Raw genomic sequence first — 25,732 nt, forward strand, 5'->3', positions numbered from 1 at the left:
TTATTTATTTATTAGAGAGAAAGAGAGAGTGAGCGAGCACAAGCAGGGAGAACAGCAGGCAGAGGGAGAAGCAGGCTCCCCACTGAGCAAGGAGCCCGATGTGGGACTCGATCCCAGGACCCAGGATCATGACCTGAGCCAAAGGCAGACGCTTAATGATTGAGCCACCCAAGCATCCCACTGAGATTTTTTCTGATAGAATCAATCACTCAGATGTTCATATATATATAAAATATCTTGTTAGTAAGAGGTACAACTAGAAACATAGTGTAATCCTAATTAAAAAACAATAATTAGAAATGGAGAAAGGTTAGAAAGAAATATACTGAAGCCTAAATGGTGATTATCTCTCCAGGTAATTGACATTAAAATAATACTCTTCTTTTGTCAATTTGCTTTACAATAACCATGACCATTATTAGAATCAGAAGCAGAAACAAATTCAAAAGTTATACAGGGATTTAAAAATATTTCCCTGATGCAACTTTCTTTTCTCTCACCCTTTTATTTGTTTGTTTGTTTGTTTGTTTTTTACAATAAATTGATGTTTGGTGAATTTACAGGGCTGTGCTTATCACTACCACCTAATTTTAGAACCTTTCTTCCATCGCCCCAGAAAAGAAACCGGGGGCCCGTTTGTAGGAACTCGCCATACTTAAGTCCAGCTCTAGGCAACCACTGATGGACTTTCTGTCTCTACAGATTTGTGTTTTCTGGAAGCTTCTATCAATGGAATCATAGAGTACGTGGCCTCTTGTGTCTGGCTTCTTTCACTTGGCATCAAGTTTCTGGGGTTCAGTCATGCTGTTTCGTGAATCACTTCCTTCCTTTTTATGGCTGAGTGATTCTGCCTTCCAGGGCCAGACCATATTTGGATGGGCCCGTGGGCGCTTTCCACCTTCTTGTCTGATAGGAAAAAGGCTGCTGTGAACATCTGTGTGGAAGGGACTATGTCTCCTGTGCTGACGTCCTCCAGATGCATATACTCAAGAGAGGCCCCTCAGAGGAATAGGGTCGCTGGCCTCGGCTGGACAGGCTGGCTTCGTACCCACAGAACACTAGGATCTGAGCATGACCTTCCCGAGCTGCCTTGGTGAAGTACAGGGACGCAGGAGATTTTTCTAATCACTGGTCCCACTTGGTCTCACTTCCCTGAGCTGGGTGTAGAGGCATGCGGTATGGGTCCTACTTTGGGAGGCATGAGTGCTGGGAAGCAGGAAGCTCATTGCTGAGCCCCGTGAGCTCTGAGCATCAGGACTGTTCTCTGGCCTGGTATGTAACGGGCCATCAGTGGGTTTTTGAATTCATTTAGGTTGACTTGTAAAAGCTAATGATGAATTGTTCTTTCTGAACATGAGTCCTATATATTCTTACTTCCATGGGCTTCCATCTCCATATTGCTTCTGTTCTGAGGGGAGCAGTGACCCTGTCTGTATTCCAGCCCCCCCTTGTCCCACCTAGGGGAGAAAAAAAGGATGTGTAGGTTGGGGTCCGTGGAACTGGGGCTCAGGGCAGGGAGCCCACACCCGCGACAAGGAGAGAGACCTCAGCGGATGTCTCAAGGAAGCTTGAGGACTCCATTTTGGGAGGAAAATCAGAAGGATGGGATGATTTAATATGAGTTTAGGTGTGGGTTCCCGAGAGAATGCGGGTGCCCTGGCTAGTTTCTGAGGCTTATCTGTAGGGGCAACTCCCTACAGATAACTCTGCAAACTCCCTCCACTAAGCTGCTGTGAGCCAAGAATTACCACCTCTTTTAATTCCTATGAACAGGCTTCTACAGTAACCTGTACCGTTGCTCACAAGTAGGAGCGAACCAGGGTTCTTCTAGATGAGATGATCCTTTGTATTGTTACGTTCTGCCCATGTCCTCTTTGCTTTGGCTTTTTGCTTTGACAACAAGAATCTTGTTGCTTTTACATTCGTAAGCATTTAGAAAATTGCTTTGTTATTGGAGAGCTTGCCAATTTCACTGGACATTTAAAAAAATTCAATAGTAAACCAATCTAGAACCTGGCCAGAAAGTAGATTCGCAAAATTATCATGCCAGGTTTCCACGCGTAATTCTAAATGTAGAACTGAGGCAATTATTCACGTTAGCTCGAAATTGAACATCTTTTCAGAGGAGTCCGTAATCTGAAGTCTGAGCTGTTTTTTTTAAAAAAATTCAACATTTTGGTTTTTTGCTGTGTTTCCTCATTACTGACTTTAGAGAAGAGGAGAAAAATAAAAAAAGAAGGGAGAAGAGTTGATTTGGAGGTCATGGTTAGACAGGCTGGTCTCATTTCATTCACGCAATCAGCAGTCATTTCCTAGGACTCTGCCCTGTGCCTGGCTGCCCCTGCGCAGAAGTCAGCGGCCCCCAGGCAGGAACAGATACACATACACCGACGTAGGACGGTCTAGTGTGGGGAGACGTGAGGCTAAAGGGTGGTGGGAGTTTGTGGCCTGAATGACGTACTGCCTGGTGGTAGATCAGAAGGCTTTGTGAGGAGACGGCATCTGCGTGTGCAGGAAATGAGAATACTTTTGGAGAGCGAGAACTTGTTCTGGGAGGAGGAAATCATACAGCTATTTTGTGGGGAGATAGTCAAAGACTTTAAAGCAGGAGATTGGCTTTGATCAAAGAGGAAATTTGTTGCAGGCACAGAAGGGGGGCACTGGGCACTGGTGCTGTGGGGACGCAGCAGCAGGGGCAGGAGGGCTGGACTCAGGAAACCGCACGCACCGCAGAGCGGGATCCGGGTGGGTGGTGTACGAGCATCAGGGGGCTGATACGTTTAGGAAATCAGTCCATAACTCAGTTCAAGTCAGCTGGCTTAACGCTTTGTTAGGTGTTAACAAGATGCTGGGAACTTTGCATTCATGATTCCCAGTCCTTACCACAACCGGGCAGGGAGGGAAACTGAGGCAGACAGTGCCTAAGTCTCGCACCTGTGGTGGTCCAGGGAGGATGGGGAGCTGGCTCATGTCCAGAGAGAGCAGACTGCACGTGCTGCAACAGATGACTCTGGGCACCGTCTCTCTATTACGCGATCTCAAGAGTTTTTTATTGGGCCATTTTGTCAGTGGCAAAATTGAAGCGGATGTTTTTGACGTGATTGATATTTTACTGGTACTTGAAGTAACGAGGAATGATGGCTGGGTCTTCAATTTATTTTTCTTCCTCAATTACTGTAACAGCTGAGATAAGGGGTGTTAAACTGGCTTAATTGTGTTGCCATCATAACTAATGGCTTGATTTTATCCCAACTAGCGTATTTTAAGTAGAATTAATCGAAACGATCTTACTGCATCCCCCACGCAATCTAGAACTTGGTGGGTCCCTAAAGAGAGAAAAACCACGGATCTGGGCATCTGTTGGAAGTTCGGGTCCCCTCCGTCCCCAGTTTGGGGCTCTTGGTTTTTGGTAGGCATCTCACAATGGGGCTGCACAACATCTCCCTCCCCACTTTTAAACAATCTCAATGTACTCTGCATGGTATTTCCATTTTGAGTCAACCGGCATGATCAGAACATCTACGACACAGGGGACTGAGGGAAAAGGCAGGTTGGGACACGATATATCTTAGTCTATGAAAAATCATCATCTCACTGCCTTCCATTTTAATCTTACAGCTGTTCTGCCTGATTCTATATCTGTGTCTTCTTGGGAACCCACATCACATTTTTCACTGGCAGACTCCAATATACTTCAGACGAGTTGCTAAGTCATGAGAACATGCTGCCGAATTTAGTGATAATTTGGCTTGTTTTTATGCTATCCTTCCCCTTATTCTTCAAAATGAAAATAGATAGGGAAAGGGCCACTTCCATAATCATAGCAAGACTTAATAGGGACGCTGAAGATAGTCTGGGCTTCCTGCCTCCAACTATCTCACACCCACTGAGCTCCAGGAAGAACCAGAACGGATCCCTGCTCCCCCACCTCCCCACTGCTACCTTTTCCCTTTAAACTCTCTGCAAAGCATGGCTGTTGGGAGCAAGGGCATTTGGACTCCCCTGAAGAAAATATTTGTCTTTAGTGTTTAGAGTCATGACTTAGATCTTCTCTGAGGCCATGAGGGCCATTGATAACAGTCATGGAACGCTGAGGCATGTACAACTGGAGAACAGAAGGAGGGGGAGAAAGATGAGGTTATGGGGAAGAAGAAGGCAGGAGGGCCAGCCTAATGGAATTCTGAGCAAAAGACGGTAAGCCCAGTATCAGCAGCTGGCCCTGCCTTTCCCGCCCATGACCAGGGCCTGTGGGATTCCAGAACTCTTAGGAGAAATTGCTTGTGACAGTTTTCAGCCCACATGAGACAGTGAGACTAACATTTGACCTTTCTGGTGATTACCTGAGCAGGAGCGATAATCACACAGGGATTGGCCCAGTGTTAATTGCTGCTGTTTGCTCCATTGTCAGCACATCCCCAAAGGGATCCCATCTTACTACATTCTCGAATGTTCTCTCTCCCTCTTGGTATTTTCCTTAATAGTTATTATTACCCACCACACCCCCCTTTTAAAGAAAGTCTAGCAATTCTGTGTTCACTGAAGTCTTTAACAGAAGAGTTCCTGTGCTCTGAAAGGCACTATCTTAACCTTTTCAGAAAATCTGGACCACATCAGGTAAATGATGATATTCATCTCCAAAGATAAAATGCTTGCCAACACAAAAGGTCATACCTTATTAGTCTACAGGATTAAATGCTTTATTTTTCCAATCATTGAACTACAGCTAGTTCTGGGTTTAGCAAAACAGAAGCATTTCAGTTATAATGGGACCACACTATTAGGTGATTTGTAACTCATTAAAATTGTTAACAGTTTATGAAAAGTACCTGGTATACCCTTGCCTGTCCTGTAGGTTACAACCTAGCCGTTCTTCGTAGGAACGGACCAAAGTGCCTTTCCTCCCCAAATTATCTAAACCCAGGCATTTGCTTGGCGACCCAAGCAAATAGGTCCAAAGATTTTTTTTTTTTCTCTTAACCCCAGAACAGATTTCCAGCCCTGATTCTGTCATTTTGTATTCCTTCATCCTGATCCCACAGTCTCCAATCTCTAAGAGGTACCTGAAAGAAAACTCTCTGTTGGTGTTGCCTGGTCATTGTTCTTAACTGGATATGCAGAGTGGTGTGTAGGAAAAGAAGATGGCAGGTCTTCTGCCTTTTGCAAAATATCATGGGCGACCTGAGAATGCGAGCTTTGCTTTGTTCCCTCTGCAGACAACCTGCCTCCCGCCTTTCCTGGCAGTATCAGCCCATCAGCAGCGGAGACTGTCCTTCCACAGAGCAGGAGGATGTCAAGAGTCTGACTCTAGGGCACGCAGGTACTTGGAGAATGCATGAAAGGTTACAGCCCTCCTGGGGAAGAGACAGTGGGCCCAGTACACACACTCTGAGCAGTTGTGTGTGTGTGTGTGTTTTGCTTAGTTTTTATTGGAATAGAGAAACACTTATGTTTCTAAAATATACAGCTTGAAGAGTTTTTGCAATCTGAACCCACCCGCGTCGTCCAATACGAGAGGATCAAGAAACACATCCACCGGACAAGCTAGCTGGGGTGATGACCTTTGCTTGTGTTTCAGCTTTTCATAGATGGAATCGTTCGGGATGTGGTCTTCTGACCGGCCTTTTGTGGTTCAGTGCTATGTTTCTGAGATTCATCTGTGTTGCTGTGAAGAGTTGCAGATCATTCATTCTCCATGTCGTACAGATTCAATTGTGTGAACGTTCCACAATCGACCTATTCCACTCTTTGAGGGCATCTGAATATCTTCCAGTTTGGGGGCTACGATGAATACTGTTGTTATTCACATTCTGGCACACGTGTTTTGGTGAATGCACAGCCACAATTCCGTTGGATAAATAGCTGTGTAATTCCTGGATCATAGGGTGGACAAAGTTTAAGCCTTAGTTGATACTTCCGGTTTCCAAAATGGTGTTACCAACTTACTCCTCTACCAGCTGGACAGGAGACTTCCAATTATTTTATATCCTTGCCAACTCTTGATGTGTTTCATCGGCCAGATCAACTATTTTGTGGGTATGTCACTGTGCTTCTGGATGTCATTATATTTTCTGGATTAATTTGCATTTTCATTTATAGCTACACAAATTACTTTTTAGTTCTTTGATTAATGAAGTTGTGCATCTCTTCTGTGTTGCTGGCATTTGTAGAAGTGCCTGTTCCAGTTCCTTCCCTGTGTTGCTTTGGGTTGTATCTTTTGCTTACAGATGGTAGGATTTCTTTGTATTATAAATACCTTCTACTTTGTGGGTTACCTTTATTGCTTTTTTAATGATACCCCTTGAACTGAAGTTTTTAATTCTAACATAATCTGCCATTTTTTACCTCTTTTTGTGGTGAATAAGTTTGTGTCTTGGTTGCAAAATCTTTCAACTCTGTCAAGGATACCAATTATGTTGTCATATGTTTTTCTCTACAAGAGATATTATTTTACTTTTTGGCTCATAATATATTTAGAGTTCAGTATTGTATATTGTTTATGGTCTAAGAGAAGGGGCAGGATAGATTTTTTCATATGCATATTCAATTAACCCAGTACTTTTATTGCAGAGACCGTGCTTTCTTGTTTGAAGCCACCATGTCCTAGTGACAAATGGACTGTGTGTGTGGGTTATCGGCTTCTAAACTCTCCAATCTACTTCACTGATCAGTTTTTTCCTGTCTTTGTGCAAACATCACATAATTTTTATTTACTGTTTTTTTTTTCTTTCTAATAGGTCAGAATATATCATGGTGTAAGTCTTCCAATGTATTCTTCAAGATTGCCTTGGCTATTGTTAGTGCCTTAGATTTCCATATGAATTTTACAATCCACTTCCTCTCCTTCACCTCAAAACAGAGACCTGGGATTCTGCTCGGTATCCTGTTAAAACATTTAGGTCAGTTTGGAGAGAATTCATATTTCAGTAGCATTGAGACTGCCAATCCATGAACGTGGTATATCTCTCTATTTAATAGGATTAAAATTTCTCTTAGCAGTGATTTGTGATTTTCAACATAGAGTCTTCTTGCTGTGTCCTCATATGGCAGGAGGGGCAGAGGCACTCTTTAGGGTCTCTTTTATAAGAGCATTCATCCTACTTACAAAGGCTTCTATCTGCATGACATAAGCATCCCCCAAAGGCCCTACCTCAAAATGCCATCACACTAGGGATTAGGTTTCAACACGTGAATTTTGGGGGGGGGGACCCAAACATTCAGACTACAGCACCAGCCATCCCATCTTGCACCACTTTGTACCTTTGAAATCTGGCAAATGTCTTAAAGAGAGAATGGTTTGTACATTTAACATAGGTTGGCTTCCTCTGGTAGGTCCTTGTTTCCGTGAGACCCCAGGAGATTTCACTCTGTCCTTTAAAGGGTATTTGTCCATGGGAGGGGGGAAAGCAGCCATGTGTTTAAGGGCCCTCAGGTTTTCACTTTGGCACACAAGCTCCACATGACTGTTACAACGATTGCTGGTTTATTTCCCTTCATTTTGGGCCCTCTGCCTGGGTCAAGCCTGACTCTCCCCCCAAAATCAGAAAAGGCCCCCAGAGAGAAGAAATGGCTAGCTGTCTTATACTTTTTTTTTTAGGATGCTTCTTTCCTTGTTGATATTTTCGTTGATCGAGGCTTCCTGGCTTCTGCAACTCTCTGATACCTTTAAAATTAAATACTTTTGTCATCTACCCTGATTTTCCTAGTTTTTGCAGTGGGACAGTAATCTACTACTTCCTATTTGGAAGATCCTACACACATATCTTTTATCAGCATGTTTTGATATCAATTCCTAAGTGACTCTTTGTTTGGAGAAAATCCTTTTATTTTGCTTTAGCTTTCCTAGTGTGATATGACAAAAAAAAAAAAATCTGTATTCTTTCATTCCATCAAATACACTGAATTTCTATAAAGTAAATAAAATCAAATGCTTCCTTTGTCTAAAATTGAGACATCAGTTACACTATTAACTTTGATCTAATAGGTACGTGTTGGTTTTTCCTGGTTCAACATAATACCTAGAGAGAAGTTTTCAGTGAGACAAAAAGGCTTCAAACAAAAGTTCCTTTGATTCATGAGGTCTTTTAAAATTTATGCTCTTTTTACTCTAAGTCTTTTGGGCCTTGTTCAAGATTATCATCTCTAATGATGGTTGTGTATATTAATGCCAACCTGTTTTCTATTTATCCTTACCTCTTCAGGGACATTTCGTCCTTTTGGAAACATCTGTGACACCAGATTTTGAATTTGGTTGTTTGGTATTAGTATTAAAAGAGTTAGACAAAAAGGAGATTTCACACTATATTTTTCTTCGGACCATTCTTGGCTCTCTTCTTTCCTTTCTATAACCCCCACTGGGGTGAGATTAACATTTATTGAACATTTAATATGGCCTTCGATGGTGAGTGTAGAGGGGATGGCACTTCTCTTTCTCATTTCTCACAACAACCTTCGAAGTAGGAATTATCTTCCTCATTTTGTAGAAGTGGAAACTGAGCCTCAGAGTCTAGAAGCAGATTGCCTAGTGATACCTGGAGAGAAGGCTCTTGTTGCCGCAAAAATTAAAGTGTACTTCACTTCCAGGTTGGTTTGTTTGTTTTTGATGAATAATTGCATAAAATATCTCAAGGCAATGACAACTGTATTCGCTGTATTTCCACCTTTCTTTATGCTGTTCTTAGCTGAGTATTTTCTCTGCAAGTACAGGGACTGTTCAGAACTCTGAAATGATTGCTTTAATTGATACTAAAAATGGGCACTTTTAAATTCAAACAGCATTTTAAACATTCTTGACTTACTGTCACCCCCTGTTTATGACCTTAGCACTCCTGTCTAGACCCGTTCCTTCTACAAAACTTACCTGTTCTGATGGCTCCCATCTCTTTTGCGTGGGCGACTCTCTAAGAAAAACCTCCTTCCCTCTACTGGAGTCTCATGGGACATCATCTCAACATGCACCCCATAAAGACAACGTTGGAACGATCCTTTGAAACCCATTTCACTTCTATCAATGGAATAATCATCCCTGGTTTCTGGACTAGAAAACTGAATATCACCTTTTTATACTTTATGTTGAGCACGTACGTTTTTCAAAGTCTTGCTTCTTCCTTCCAGATGTTTTCTAGACCCATCCTCTCTGGTCCATTTCTATTGCCACCAGGCACAACTTAACTCTTGCAACTAAGACACCAGCTATGGCTTTCAGTGTACTTCCTGACTCTAGACTCGCTCCATCTGAAGTCACTTCACTGCTTCATGCTTCCCTTACCCTGATTTCTGCCCCAGCATTAGAATGCCTGCCTGCCTCCCACATCATCATTGTGCATTTTCTACACTGGGGGTTATCTTTCTAAAGCCCAAAGATTAATCGTAATCAGATCAAATCCTTTGGCATAGCATATGGAGCATTTCATGATCTAGTTTGGGATCTATTCTGCAGATCTGTTGAATGCCTGCTCTAAAGCAGGCACTGTGAGAGCAGCCAGGCATTCAACACAAGGCCTAGTACCAACCTTAGAGCAGTAGGTGCTTGGCCAACTCTCTGTTCTTAGCTTCATACATGTGGAGCCTACCATGCAAGCCTTCTCAGTGTGCTACCTATCCATATTCTTCCAGGCTTCTCTTTTAGAATGCCTTGCCTTTTCTCATGAACAAAACTAAAAGGCAACCTACTGACTGAGAGAAGATATTGGCAAATGACATATCCAATAAAGGGTTAGTACCCAAAATGTATAAAGAACCAATACAACTCCACATCCAAAAACCAAATAATCCAATTAAAAATGGGTAGAAGACGTGAATAGGCATTTTTTTTTCCCCAAAGAAGGTATATTGATGGCCAACAGACACATGAAAAGATGCTCAACATCACAAATCATCATCAAAATCACAATGAGATGCTCACACCTGTCAGAATGGCTAAAATCAAAGACACAAGAAACAACAGGTGGTGGTGAGGATGTGGAGAGAAAGGAGCTCTCATGCACTGTTGGTGGTACCCCTCAAAAATACAAAAACACTAATTCAAAGGGCTACATGCACCCCTATGTTTATAGCAGCATTATTTACAATAGCCAAGATAAGGAAGCCGCCCAGGGGTTCACTGATTGGTGACTGGATAAAGAAGATGTGGTCTGTATACACAATGGAACACTAGGGAGCCAACAGAGAGAATGAAATCTTGCCATTTGCACTGACATGTATGGATCTAGAGACTATAACACTAAGCGAGATCAGTCAGAGAAAGACAAATACCGTATGATCTCACTCCTATGTGGAATGTAAGAAACAAAGCAAATGAGCAAAAGGGAAAAAAAGAGAGAGACGAACCAAGAAACAGACCCTTAACTATGGAGAACAAACTGATGGTAACCAGAGGGGAGGTGGGGGCCGGGGTGCAAAGGGTGCTGGGGATTAAGGAGACCACTTGCTGTGAGGGGCACTGGGTGATGCATGGAAGTGTGGAATCGCTATATTGGACGCGTGGAGCTAATGTCATTCTGTAGGTTAGCTGTACTGGCATTAAGAGAAAAAAGAAATGGGGATGGAATGACAAAAGTGCATTATCTTTTCTCAACTTATCCTTATCCCCATAACCAATAAGCTCCCTGTGGCCACCCCCAAGGGAGGACCAGGGGCTCCTCTGGGCGTAGGTCCATCAGAATAGGGATAACATTGCTCTGTAGTCTTGCGCTTACTGGCCTAACTCCCCAAATCACTCATTAGCACATGGAGCACAGGAACCATGAATTATTCAACTCCGAGACTCCGGGACCAAGCACAGTGCGTGTGGATGAATGTCTGTGGGCTATTTCATCATGCAATTTCTTCCTCGAAAACTAAGGCGATCTTTTGGCTGCCGGCTCCAGCAAGACTTGTCTGGATGTTGCGATGCTTGGAAGACAGGACTTTTCAATGTACATCCAAATAGATTTCCACTTGTCTACACAGAGTGGATGCGGCTCTTCTCTCTCCCTCTCTTACGTCCCACACCACACTCCCTTCCAGTTTTGATTCCTCTGCTCTGTGTTCTCAGGCCCCTCTGCCTCCTCCCCTGACACTTACCCAAATCCTACCTGCCCTTCCAGGCCAAACTCAAAGGCTGACTTCGTTGTGAAGCCTTCTCTGCCTATTGCCTGCCATCTTGATTGTGTGTTTGTCAGACACTGGTCTAGTATGTGGTTTGCATGTGAGTCCCCAGCATATGGAGATGGGGTCTGAGAAGTCTTAGTTTACCTGTTACTGTGCATCACGAGGGCACATACCAAAGGCCCTGTGAATATTCACTTTCATATGTGCGACTCAAATAGAATCTTTAGCCACAAGCAACTGGCTTTTTGGAATAAGAGGGAGAGCAAAACTTCTGGTGTGATTGACACAATGGACATCTCTGTTTACAAACACCGAGACCAATCCTGACTCCCCCATCTCAGCCCATGGCAGATCCTATTAGCTTTGTGTCTAAAGTAGACTATCTCCAGGATCTGACTTCTCATCCTTTCCCTGTTATCAGCCCAGTTTACCCTCATACCGAGGTTGTCACCAGTCTCCCATACTTGTGCCCTTGTCCCCTATGTCTGATCTCAACAGGGCAGCGTGACGATGTCATACTGTACCCTACTGAGGCCTCGGCCCCGGCGGTCCTGTCTCACCCACAGTAAAAGCAGGGGGTGGTGTAGGGCCCACGTGACTCCACACCATCTGTATCCCTACCCCCTGCCTGTCTCGCCCACTCTCTCTGGTCCAGCCCTCATGGCCTCCTTGGCCTTCCCTTAGAAACTTCAGGGCTCCCATCTCCACCACCTTCATGTTTTTATGCAAATGTCGCGGCCGCAGCGAGGCTCCCCAGGGCTGCCTCAGTACAGCTGCGGCTCTCTGCTGTCCGCCATCTTTCATCCACTTCCTGGTTTCATACATACATCGTATGCTTCTCTTTTTCCCAAAAAGTATATTATGTATTTTACTCAATTTGCTTCCTTTCTCCATGGGAGTGTCAGCTGCACAAAGACAGCCGTTCTTGTTGGTTCACTGCTGTACCCCGGCGTCTAGAACATCTGTGGATGTTACATTAGTAGCTTTTGAATGAAAAGCCATTGTTCTGTGATTAGGAAGCTCCAAGAAGAGCGCACCTGATGTCTTTCCACAGTCGCCTGGGGTAACAGGATAAAAGCTGTGGGACAATTCAGCTGTCAAGTTCGGTGATGTCCTCTGGGACTGTCTTTCAACTTGCCCTAAGAGAAAGAACTGTCCCACAGTTGCGGGCATGATGCCAAGATGAAAGGCATCAGTGCGCCTCCCTAGCTGCGGCACCTGCCTAAGACAAAGGACCGTGAGCTCCCCACTCTGACCTCTAATTGGACAAAGACCGGAGAATTCCAGGCTTTGGGGGTATTACTGACTTACTGTATGTTTAAATGTTTGCCTTCCCTGCCTCTACACAATTCTATTCTTCCCAAGAACACCTCTGGGTGTTACCAGAAGAAACGTAAAATGTAAAGATGCATTTATAACAGAAAAGTATACACTCGGTAGCATTTTAGAAAGTACTCACCACTGTCGATGGCTAGGAAGAGGGCAGTGTACACGCTGTTGTGGACAAAGGGCGACTCACGGTCCAGCACGGCTGTGGTGTCAACGGTCCCATTGATGGGATTAATATTCAGCCAGCCCGCTGGGTCCTTGTAAATGGAATACCTGAAAAAGAATATAATTCCCAAACAACATTCAGGTGACACTCTGAACAGATTCAAGAAATATTCACTGGGAACAAGTTCTCATGTGGGTGCCAGATAATTCTTTTTTTGATTTATTTGAGAGAGAGAGAATGAGAGAGTAGGTAAGCACAGAAGATGGAGGAGCAGGTTCCCTGCTGAGCAGAGAGCCTGATGCGGGGCTCCATCCCAGGACCCTGAGATCATGACCCGAGCTGAAAGCAGATGCTTAACTGACTGAGCCACCCAGGTGCCCCAGTGCCACATAATTCTTTACATAAATCCAAAACATCATTGCAGTTATAGTTGTTCATTCAGAAAGTAAGGCTGACCTCCAACTCTGCTCAATATTTTGGGCATGCGCCTCCTTCCTGTCTCATGACAAGCCTGTGAGGAGAGAGCTTGTATTGGTCCAGTTCTCAAAGAGGCCGAGTCAAAGCCATCCAAGTCCAGCTCTATTTCTTCAGTACCCTGGCTGTGCCCCATGTACAGATCCCAGGGAGAGGTGCTATGAACGCACGGGCAGGAAGCAAGGATGCTTGGAGGAACTGGCCATTCCCTCTGACGGAGAGTCACCCTGGGGACCTCACAGGAGATGCAGTGTTTGAACCAAGACCAGAGGAAAATGAGAATGAGAAGACAGGTCAGGAAGAGAGAGCAATACAAGTTAACACATGGAACAGAGAGATTCACTGGAATGTAAGTCCCACCAAAGCCAGGGTATTTGTTTGTGGTCATGACCCCAGCTCCTAAAATATTGCTTAGCACACACACAACACTCAACAGACAGCTGCCGAATGGATACTGATGGGCCAGCATGTGGGCGGTTGTGCTTGAGGCGCAGCTTCTCTGGGGGGACACTGAAGGTATAGGAGTTTAGAGAGACAGATTTCAAAGAACCTGAACCACTGTTGTAAGGGGTTTGGGTTCTGGATAATGGGAAACCGTCAAAGAACTTTAAAACATTACTATTTTTGGAGGTTGTCGTAAAAGTAATCCATGCTCCTTCTAAGAAGTTCAAACAAAAGGTGCACTAGGTAAGAAATGAAAATCCCATTTTCATTTGATCAGGAGACTAACTGAACAGGACTCAGAATTCTTTGAACTGAGTGGCTGGGATAATGGGGGGCTGTCCCAGTGACGTACGGCAGGTGCCCTAATCACTTCTGTACTTGAGCCAGAGTGATGCTGGCCAGTGTTCTCCTGCTATTCTTCACCAGTCTTTGAAATATAGCCCTTGGGGTGCCTGGGTGGCTCAGTTGTTAAGCATCTGCCTTCAGCTCAGGTCATGATCCCAGGTCCTGGGATCAAGCCCTGTGTTGGGCTCTCTGCTCAATGGGAAGCCTGCTTCTCCCTCTCCCACTCCCCCTGCTTGTGTTCCTTCTCTTGCTGTGTTTCTCTCTGTCAAATATATATATATATACACACACACACACACCCTTTAGGGGACATGAAAACTGATGGCTTATCAGCCAAGTAAAGATGCCCAAAGTCTATCATTTCTGCCATATACTGCTGACTTTGGTTCTAAGGACATTTCAAACCTGATTTAACTAACAAGAGTTTCGGGCAAACTGCCACCCTAATCTTCACAGTGGAAATCATGTCCACATCTTAATCCTGGGGACCTGTGAATGTTACCCTTTATGGCACAAATGTTGCAGGTCTAATTAAGGGGAGGATCTTGGGGTGGAAAGGGGCTTTTGGATTCCTGCACTACACAGAACCTTAGGTGTCCTCATAAGACGGAAGCAGAGAGAGATTTGAGACACAGAGAAGAGAAGAGGCAGAGACTAGACTATTGCAAAGGAGTCTCCCCTACAGTCTCCAGAGGGAGTGTGGCCTACCACGATTTTGGCCTGGTGAGTCTGATTTTGGGTTTTTGGCCTTCGGAATGGGGAAAAAATACATGTCTGGCCTCACCCGGTTTGTAGGACTCTGTTACAGCAGTTGTTATGGTGCCAATAAGAAACCAACCCAGCAGGTGTAATATTCCCTGAAAACCAAACCATAGAGCCTTCAAGGTCATAAAGTCAGGATGTGGGCCCAGAGCTGCTGTTCTGAACCCTCACACTGAGCTGCTTCCCAGCTGACTTACTGGAGGGCGGTCAGAAGACACTGGCTGAATTTTGGAAAAGCAGATACCTCCGAGGATAGAACGAAGATGACTCCAAGGGTCCTGGTTTAGATTTTTCCCGTGTAGGGGAGACCCAAGGCACTGTCCACAGGAGTGTGAATTTAGGTCACCAGAACAGACACCGAGCACCTCTACGTGCGTCAATCACGTCAAATCCAATTTTTCTTTTGCAAAAGCAGGTGAACCAGACCCTAGACTGCTGAACAACGCCAGGGAGTGGGCCCTGCTAATGCTTCCCACAGGCGGTGAGTCTGGTCTTCCTAGAACAGCCTTCAGTGCCCATTTCATAACAACAGTATCAGCAGCAGCATCCAACAGTAGACTAAGTGTTTACTATGTGGGAAGGCCCTTTTCAGGGAGTGTGCTCTGTCTACTCTTTCAGGCCTCACATCAGCCTTGAGAGGCGGATAATATGATCATTCCCATTTCACAGATGGGGAAACTGAAGAGAGGCTGTCTGCCATTCAGCTTTTCATTGTCTTACTTTTTTCCTATGAAACTCCAGGTTGTAGATTTCTTAGTTTTCATAGAACTTCTACCATTTAAAATCTGCTTGAATATTAAACACACACACACACACTGGAAATTCTGGGACAGAATTTCTGTTTTGTTTTTAAAAAGGGAGCCATTTGAGTTTTTGCCAAGAAAAAAATAATATTGTTCCAGTGCAAAAATAAGCCAACCAGCCAACACAGACAGACAAAGCACTTTGCCAAGGTCAGAGGTGAGTGCGTGGCGATGTTAGGATTTGCACCCTGGCTGTTGGGTGTCAGGGGCCTGCTCTTAACCTCTCTGCCCTGGCCACACAGGATCCTGGATGTCGTCAGCATCACATGGGAGGAAGGGCATGGACATTGGAGTGAAAACCTTGGACTTTCACTGTGTGACCTTGGGCAAGCTACTTGTCTGTTTCTGTTTCCTTGGGGAGGCAGGAGAATCCCAGGGCTCATGGGGAGCTGTGAGGGCCGGGTGGGGCCCAGTGCGATGTGGGTGGCTCCCAGTAGAGCAGGTCACATGTGGCCCGCTGGGATCAGGTCCAGGATGGGATCTGCACTGTCCCCTGGAATGTTTTGGGAGCCCCAGCTCAGCAGAGCCCCGGGGAGACAGCATCCTGTAGGTGCAGTGGTGGTGGGGAGCTCGGGGAATGGGGGGCGCTAAGGTAGTTTTCCTCATACTCCCTTACTGCCTCAGTGATCATTTCCTTGTTTCTCAAAAACAGAAGAAATGCATTACTCATAAGAATGAACCGCTTTAAAAACACCTATCATTTCCACAGGAATTTTATTTCTTTCCCTGCAAACTGCTGTCTTCGAAGACCGGGCTGAAATGCCTCCTCCCGGTTACTCTGTAAGAGTCCCCGGTTAGAAGTCGTGATGGCAGGAGGAGGTTCGAGTGGACCATGCTAGGCCCTGCGCCAAACTCTTCTGTCGGCACCACGTCCATTTCTGTGGTTCTGAACAACTAGATGAAGTTGGTATCGTCCCTGTTGTAAAGGTGAGATAACCAAGATTCAGAGAGGCTTAGCAACTTGCCCAGAGCAGCACAGCCGCCGTGGCGGAGATGGAATTGTGCATGGGTGTGCGGGACTGTGGGCGCCAGGCCTGAAGGAGGTGCTTTTTGTTACTTATGCTCAGGGCCAGGTGTTCGCTGTTCCGTGTCCTTCCGGGCCACGGAGAGCGCCTGGCCCCTGGCGACACCCAGAACATTCAGTGGCAACCTTCCTCTGTTGGTTGCAGTCATCAGAGAAATGGGAGGTGCAAAGAAAGGCAATCTTTGTTTCCTGTCTTACCAGGTAACACGTTTGGAGCTGATCCAGGAGTGATTCGTGTCAGTTCCATGTATTTGAAACAAGAAAAAATTTAAATGGACCATATTTTATTCCCTGATTACTCAAATCAGACTTCAGAATATAAATAAAAACTGAATGAAATTATCTAGCTTTTTATGTTGGCAAAGAATCGATACTCTGTTTCTCCCTAGTCGTGGTTTTGATCTCACGATGTTACAGTTTCATGGTATGATGAACTTCTCTGCTGCTTCTCTTGCATGAGGAGAGTTCAGACATGAACTCGGAGGCTGTCCACTAAGAACCGTGCCCAGTGCACTTAGGCCTGTCCACATCACCCTCCCAGAGAAAGCAAGGACTTAGGGTTTCACACAATAGCTGCTCACTGTTTTACTTCCTTTAAAGAATAACCAGGTAGGGGCACCTGGGTGGCTCAGTTGGTTAAATGATCGATTCTTGATTTTGGCTCAGGTCATAATCTCAGGGTTGTGAGATTGAGCCCCACGTTGGGCTCTGTGCTGGGCATGGAGCCTGCTTAGGATTCTCTCTCCCCTTCTCCCTCTACTTGGAATCCCAGCCACAGACACAGAAGGACAGGCACAGCCCCCCCACCTCCCCGGTCCCATTCCTGAGCCCTCCTGAGCAATGCAAGCCAAGAGCTGGGGGCAAGGCCCTGAGTGTCGGCGTGATTTTCCCCCATGCCAAAGCCTATTACCCCAGAGGGGAGTGAGAGCAGCCGGGGACCACCAGCCAAACCGCTTTTCCACTTCCTGGGTGAAGGGCCCTTTCGTCAAATCATCCCCTTCTGACAGGTTCACCAGATGCTCTATGTAAATTCCTGACATTTTCAAAGCTGTCTTTTAAATAAACCTTTTGATATAAAAATACCAGCATGCAAGATGTTTTCCGTGCTTTTAGGCCTGAAAAATGCACATGACTTATTAAATTGGAATTTCCGGGCAATTTATCTGTAATGTGAACTTTGCTTGTTACAGGGGAAGAAAAGTCAAATTAAAAACGGGACTCATTTCAGTCCGTAATGTGGCTTCACAGGAGCTGCTCAAGGGCTTGTCGGGATTCGGCCTCTTCTGGGTATCGGTCTTGGCAGACATGGGGTGGGCTGGTTAGCAGGGTCAGGCCGCGCCGGGAAGAGGGGCTGGGCTCTGCCAACCATGCTCGGACCCTACACCTCTCCTGGGAAGCAGGTTACTGTCCGCAGGGCCCCAGCGGAATCGGAAGGAGATCACCAGGCCAGGGGCCAGGGCCAGGTATCCACCCAGAAGGACTTCCAGAACCAGGGGCTGCCAGCCTCAGCCCTCGTGGGGCCCAGGTAGTGACGGAAGGAAGAGACGCCCAGGTTTGACAAGGTCCTTTTATAACTTCTTGGGTTCACTTTCTGTGACATGGGGGACCCGTAGTTGTTCAGCATAGATACCAAAACCACCTGGGTTTAGCATGGTCTTCCTTTTATATTAGACTTAAAAATATTACAAAGTAAAACACTGCTAATAGTGTAGGGTTAGCCAAGAGGATCGAAGCTGTATTAGAGCACCAGAAATGGGCAAGTTAGGTAGATAGGGAGACTGGAAGACAGATACAGATGTGGGTAAAGATATCTAATATATAATTATATACCTGGCATATATATTAGTTAAATAGAGATCTATCCATCTACTGAGACAAATATTTTATATATAATTACATTTATGGCCACCCATATATATGTTTGGAAATTTACTATTTGATACAGATGGTAGGTTAGAGTGTTTGCAAAAGCTAGACCATTCAACAAATTCTACTGACTCCTTATCCATTCAGAACAAGGAAACTGGGTACCTTTCCAATGTTTTGGACCCTTGGGCATGTTAGCATATAGGAAAATGTACACGGAGAGGTCCGGGTATCTGTTTATAGACTGGGAGCTTGGATTACCTGGAGGAGGGGGACTTGGGTTGGGACTCGTGTCAGGGGGACTCAGTCCAAGCTCCCTAGGGCTTTGTTAGATCCTCGAGAATCAGAGAGGGCTGATCTAGAGCAAATACTTGTCTGGGAACCATCAGAAATATCCTGGATGCTATCACGTATTGTAAGGAGGGCTGGTGTTTTTTGGACAAACATATGAGCCGCACTGTAGTTCGCGAGGGGAGGGGCAAGATGGCGGAGAAGCGGGAGACCCTGTTTCAACCAGTTCCCTAATGTGAGCTAAATACCTACCAGAACACTCTGACCACCCAGGAAATCAACTTGAGATGTAGGATTATACACTTCTGGATCTCTACGGGGGCAGAAGACACCAGTGGAGAGGAAAAGCAGAGTGAGAACCCTGGGACTGAGCTTGGATGATAAACAGAAGGGGGAGGGAGCCACCAGAAGTGATACCCCAGGACGAAAGTGCCCTGTGAGCAGGGACCAGCACTAACTTGGAGTCTGGCTAAAGCCCTGTAGTTCGCTCTCAGAGAGGAGTCAGTAAAATGGAAAAGACTATGACAGTCTGGAAGAGGAAAGCAAGAAAAGGAAGAACACAGAGGAATTTTGAATTTCTACTGAAGGAGGCAGAGGATCTGTAAAGCCACAGGGAAGAAAGGAAACAGGAGGCGCACCCTCAGCTCCCCGCTTAATTCCAGCTCAGCGGGCTCCCTGTGTGCTAGATGGGACGCCTGCTTGGGTGATGCACATCAACCACTTTATTTAAAAACAGAAGCAGAAAGTAATTGAATTTCCAGCAGAAGGAAGTACACTGTTTTGAAATGGCTCACGTAGCTCTGGATCTCCATGCAAAGCAAAGGGCCTATTTCAAGTCTCCTGACAATACATACAGACCAGATTAAAAGGCCAGTGAATCCGAGAATCCCATCATGGTTCAGAGCTTGCGGAAAGCTTGGGGGGGTGGCAGGCAACCAGGGCACCAGCGCCAAAGAAAGCAGTCTCAGTAACAGGAGGGACCCTCCAGGGGTGTGGAGATACCACCGTCAGCAGATGTGGACGAGGGAAGGTAGGGACAGAGCTTGCCTAGCCCAGCATGGGGCTGGGGACATCCATGGCAACATTGTAGCTGGAAAAGGGGAGGAGCTCTTGACTTCTCTCAGCCCTTCCCCGGAACCCCTTCTCCCAGGGATCCCAGAGTCCCCTGGCAGAAGCCGGAACTCATCCTGCATGAGGCTCTACCAGATTCCAATTCTGACCATCCCATTCTCTTGGAGGCTGCTGTCTTCAGATGGCCCGGAGGTGAGGCCTGGTTGGTTCCATCTAGAAATTCTGACTCCCACTTTAACAATAAGCAATGCACGGTCATCCCTAAGGAGGCCACTCCCTGCCCCTGCAGTGGACCGAGGGAGGTTTTGTGCGGGTCCATGATCTCTGCTCTGTTGCAGGAGGTAGGAGCTAAGGCAGTGGGATCATTTTTTGCTTGGACCACTGCACTGCACCTGACTCCTTGCTTTCATTCTACATACTACATTCCATTCTCCAAACAGCAACCAGAGTATTTTCAGTTTTATATCCTATATAAACTGGGTCCCTTGCTCAGGATCCCCCAATGGCTTCCCACTGGGCATCGACTAAAATCCCAACTCCCGGCCATGACTCCCAGGCCCTAACTCCCCACACTCATTTCCCGATTCTTTCCTTGCGCTCCCAAAGCTGTAGGCACACGGTCTTCCTTTGGTTCCTTCAAAACACCAAATCCATTCTGGCCTCAAGGTTTTCCATGTGCCTCATGGAACGTGGCTGCCTTAGATGTCCTCATGTGTGTCTCAGTATCTGGGCTGAGGTCTCAGCCCAGATACCAAGGCCTCTGGGTCCCCAGAGAGACCGCTGTGAAACGTTTCATAAGAAGCCTGTCTCCTCACCTGGCTGGCTCCCCAGCTGCCAGTGTGAGCTCCTTGGGGCAGGGAATGTGTCCCTCTTCCCCAGCCCTCTGTGTCTTGCACCTAAAAGAGCGTCAGCACACACAGAGTGGACACTTGGTTGTTGAATGAATGAAAGAAAGTATAAGCCTTCTTTCATACACTTTGGCCTGTATCCTGCATGATGCAGAACCCTAAAGGAATTTGGTCGCGAGGTGTCCATCCAACCCGCCCATGGGCGGACCTCTCTCTCAAGAGGACTTCCAGACCATCTCACTCATTAGAGCCAAACCCCCATTGAATGCTGCTCCAGATGTCCCTTCAGTGGGCTCAGACCTTCTACGTGATGTCAGCAGGGACTCAGGTGAGTATGTACGCCGGGGGTCCCAAAGATGAGTGAGTCCCAGGCTCAGGGACTCACTAGAAGGACCTACAGGTCTCACGATGTCAAACTTAAGGCTAAGATGTATTACAGCGAGAAGATGCAGGGCAAGACCAGCAAAGGGACAGGCACACGGAGCAAAGAGGAGGGGAGCAGGTGCCGGCTTCCAGAACTTTCTCGTGGGGGCTCACACTGCACACACTCAATTCCCCTGCAATGTGTTGTAAAGTGTTGTCCACCAGGGCTGCTTGTTAGGGGTCCCCATGCCCCAGGCTTTTCCTTGGGGGCTGGTCATGTGGGCACCATCTGCCCGGCACATAGCAAGATCCCTGTTTTCCAGAAGGAAAGCAGGTGCTCAGCGTAAGCCCCATTTGTTTGCACAAACACTGGAGGCTCAGGGAACTGTCCTTCTCACCTAGCACCGGGAGAACCCTCTAGAAATCCAAGTTTTCAGATGCCAGCCAAGTCCGAACCAGGAAGCAGTCCTTCCTGGAGACCCGCCTCAGGCCTGCTCTGCTTTCGGGTTTCTGTACGGTCCATGCTCAGAACAGGGAACCTGGCAGAGCAAAAGCCGCTCTACTTCTTTCTGGAATTCCTTTAATTCCTATTTCTCCTAGAACCATTTTAGTTCTAGAGACCGTACAGCGAAGGAAGCTGGAAGTCACAAAGGAACACATTTTGAGGGCAAGGTGGTAGGGGGCTTCACCCTCTCTCGCGAGAGGGTTCACTTCCTTGTGGAATAAATATTGGCAGCGTGTCAGACACCAAGTCTGGTTCTGAGTAGGCAGCAGTGAGTTCCCTGCTTTATCGGAACTCATCCTCTAGCAGCGAGAGAGGATCTTAATGAGGACTTGCACAAATCTTTACTTAATGACACGCATGACGAGGGTGGCAAAGCCGGTCGGCTCCCCATAACTCACCATGTGCTAGCAAGTTTCCTGCCGCGCCTAGAGCTGGAAGTCCACGTTCAAGGACCACCAACCGGGTGCCACACAGTGGAGGCCCATCATGGCCTGTCACACTGCCCATCGCCCTGGGAGGCAGACATCGTCACCTCTGCTGTCCCGAGGAGGAAACAGAGGCTCAGAGTGGACCAGCAGCAGCCCACCTGCATCATGTGGCTTTAAAAAGAATTTTATTTATTTACTTACTTATTCTTGTCAAGTAAGCCCCACACCCAGCCTGGGGCTCGAACTCACGGCCCCAAGATCAAGAGTCGTATGCTCTACGGACGGAGCCAGGTAGCCGCCCCCACCAGCCAGGGGCCCTCTCAGTGGCAGAAGGGTGGCCCCAGTGCGGATCTCTCCGTCTTCCTGAACACTGTCTCTGTTTTTGCTCTGCCTTAAAAGTAGCCTACAAGGCTTGGAAATTTCCCTATGCCATAAACACTCCAATTTTGGCTTCTGTCAAGTCAGCGACCTTGCCGAGTGTGATAGGGCCTCTTGATTTCTAAGATGTTCTCCAGCTGGTTCTGGCTGACCGAAGTTTCAGGGCCACCACTCAATGCGTAATGACCAAACTGGGAGCTGAATCCCTCGGGCAGCATCCCCTGGTTGGGTTTTCTTAGATGGGACTGGAAACTCTGTGACACTTGTAACTACATGATAACCTTTCCTAAGAAAACCCCCAAACTCTTCAATACACACACACACACACACACACCCCATTAAATCAACATAACCCTTTCTTAAAATCCCATTTGTTTATTAAAAAAATCATACCTTCAAGAAAAGCTTAATATAATACAGCCCATATGTGCATTTAATATGTTCATGTCTAGAAATTCTCAAATAACCTAGGCTCAGGCTGGTCTTCGATTCAGAAGCGAAGACTGACAGCTTTTAAATTAGACCCAGACCTGCCACAGGGACACGCAGCTCAGCCGCGGTGGACTGCCCGTAAGAACAAGTCCGAATGGGACTGACTTTACAAGACAGGGGCTCTCAGGCGTGTTCTGCTTCCACCGACGGGGACCAAGGGGCCGGCTGTAGCACTACGGTGTGTGCAGAGGGTTCTCATGAATTCAAGGGGTGCCAGCAGGAAAGCCTTTTTCTGTTCACTCCCTGACCTGCCCCTCGGTTGTGAGCCCTGCGTGGGTCGAGTCTTCCCTACGACAGAAGGAAGCTGACACCCCTGGGGAACCTGCCGCTTGCCAGCCATCGTGCATATCATCTCCGATGAGCCCCTGTCCCCTGTTCAGGGTGAGGCAAATCTGCTCCTTGCTTCTCCCAGCAAAGCTCAGGCCTGTGCTCCTGCTCGAGGCCACTGATCTTTTGATGGGACTTTCTGGGCCTGCTGTGGCAGGGCTTTATTCCCATTTGCCAACTTATTCCAAAGCTTATGCACAAGGTCCCCCACCCTGCCCCAGTTTTGAGGCCTGCGCAAACACAGCAGTTACAGAAAAAGGGCGCCCCACCCTCTGAGTGCTGCTCCTGGCTTACGAATGTCTTTAACGGACCTCGCCTTACTGCTTTAGGCCGAATCTATCGCCGGGAAATACAGGGAAATACAGAAAACCAGAGTCGTCGTGCAAAGCCACAGATTTAACAACATTGGAAAAGTCAGGAAACTGGGACCTCACAGAGTAACTGAATATGGGGCTTTCTTCAATAATTAGCTGGGACCTCTGGAACTCGAGATTTCTGAAATCCAAGGACATACTTGGCAACTCTAGATGAAGACATGAGTTAACATCTCCCATGTGGGTAAAAGTATGAAACAGATGGCTTTAAAAACGCAGTCACAGGAGGGTTCTATTATTAATTTATCGTGATCACGGTTACTGATTTCATCATTAACGATCAAGCCGGGCTCGCATGCGCAGCCGGGGCAGGGTTAAATTTCCCACCTCCGTGTGCACGTGGGTGGTTTTTCCCAAGCCCTAGAGACTGCACTCAGAAACGGAGAGGATGACTTGGGAGTTGGGTACCGGTTGGTAGGACCCAACCTTTCCTCAACGTGAGGATATTCACCCATTTGTGGGGTTATGCGATTCGTCTGCTTTTGCTGTGTTTCGGGGTCCGAGAATGCAAATGGGAACAAGGCCCTTGAGGTCTGTTCACCACCCGAGGTTTCCACTGAATGTGTTGTGAGTCATGGTCATGGTCTCTAACGCCCACCCCCGCTGAACCGCAGTGGTCCGCAGCCTCACTCAGTCGGCCCCATGCCCGGGAGCATCCCACGTGACACAGATCCAGCACGGAGGACCACTGCGGATCTCACAAAAGAGGCAGGGGCCGGGAGGAGGCGCCAGCCATGCGGGGCAGGGCAGGGATCCGGTAAACCCAGGACAAGGCAGGAAGGAGCGGAGAGAAGCCAGTCACCGGCAGAAGAGAAAGAAGATTCCGTGTAGAGGGACCTCGCGAAAGAGGGACTCGAGGAGCAGGGGACTAGGAGAGTGGAAATGGGTGGAGCCCTCGGACGGCTTGGGAGGACACCTCTTTCGTAACATGCGGGGACCAGCTGAGGGTGGGGTGTGGCCGTGTACTGTTATGGATGCTGCTGGAAAATTTACAGCCAAGGTAACGCAACCGTTGGTTCATCTGGATGCACTCTGAGAACACCTTCTGGTAGGGGTCAGAACAAACGTAGAAACAAATCTAGTTTCACCATATCCACCCAACCCCCAACCCCAAAGTAAGATCTTAATGATCTTTTCTTTTTTGCTTTTTCACTGGATTTTGGTCCCCACTTTAAATCAGTTCATGGTTAGAGGCCCCTTCCGGCTCTCCAGCTTCTTTAGACGAGGGCTGTTGGCGGTCCCTGTTCTCCAAGGACTCGTGATTCAGAGCGCGTGAGCTGGATGAGGGGGTGGTGGGAGCCGGAGTTTGGGGGCTTCTGAGCCCCGGGCCGATCGGTGCCCACGTGCCTGTAGCCGGGACGGTCGGCAGCTCCACGCACCCCATGCCAATAATCATTCTCAGGAGGAGGAAAAAAAATACCCGCTAACCCGCCTCCAGAGAAGCGGCCTTTCTGCCTGGAGAATCTCAGCGTTCGTAAGTAGTTAGAACCTAAGGCGCGGTTCTCCACACGACCTCCGCTTTGCCCTCCAGCAGGTACCTTCTGTCTTGTGGCATTTCTCACACGGGGACAGGCTGCTGTCTGCTTGCTCACTCTCTCTTTTTAAAGATTTATTTATTGGCTTTAGAGACAGTGAGTGGGGAGCACCAGACTGAGTTCGGAGCCCGACATGGGATTTGATCCCATGACCCTGAGATCATGACCTGAGCTGAAACCGAGTCGGGCGCTGTAACCGACTGAGCCAACCAGGCGCCCCATGGCTTCTGCTCTCTTAATCAGGCTTATTAAAAGGAGGTTCTCCCTTTAACATCCCGTGGACCCATTCTTAGCACTCCCGGGGCCCAAATACAGACGGCCCACATTGCTCCCATCGAATTCTTTAGGAGTCTCAGGTTTTGACAATGGCCCAGCCCCCATGCCCACCCCAGAGCTTGCTCCCCAGGGGTCATCCTTGTGCCCCTCCCCCCTGGAGCTAATGGGGTCCTGGTGTCCCTGGACCACCCCTTGTCCTGACAGTCCACCTGCTGGGGCAGAGCCAGGCCAGGGTGGCTGGTGGGAGGGGCCAGGATGGCCAGTGTAGACGGGTCTCCCAGAGGGCATCACACAACCAGGGAGGGACCGAGCACCATATCTGGGGGCCTGGCCTTACCCCACTCACTTTGGGAGACTTGGGGTGACCCCGTCCAAACAAGGGCCTCCTCTCCCCTGATGTCCAGGACAGAGGCTGGGATTCCTTCCCCGCCCCGCACGCAGCTGGATTTCTCTCGGCCCCTCCATCCTTCAGCTTCTGAGCCGTCCCCTGTCCCTTATTCCCATCTGGCCAGCAGAATTCCCCACTTCAGTTTCTTACCAAGC

The 25,732-nt window shown here is 47.4% G+C and overlaps 1 protein-coding gene across 1 annotated transcript in view; it reads right to left on the reverse strand.

The window, feature by feature from the left end:
* Nucleotides 1-25,732, reverse strand: part of CDH13 (cadherin 13) — a 989,149-nt gene that overhangs the window by 17,120 nt on the left and 946,297 nt on the right. Inside the window, exon 11 of the mRNA XM_059153524.1 lies at nucleotides 12,548-12,690. Within this exon, the coding sequence (XP_059009507.1) occupies nucleotides 12,548-12,690 (143 nt within the window). The remainder of the gene's footprint in view (nucleotides 1-12,547; nucleotides 12,691-25,732) is intronic.

This window comes from Mustela lutreola, chromosome 16 (genome assembly GCF_030435805.1).
Source record: "Mustela lutreola isolate mMusLut2 chromosome 16, mMusLut2.pri, whole genome shotgun sequence".
Lineage (NCBI taxonomy): Eukaryota > Metazoa > Chordata > Mammalia > Carnivora > Mustelidae > Mustela > Mustela lutreola.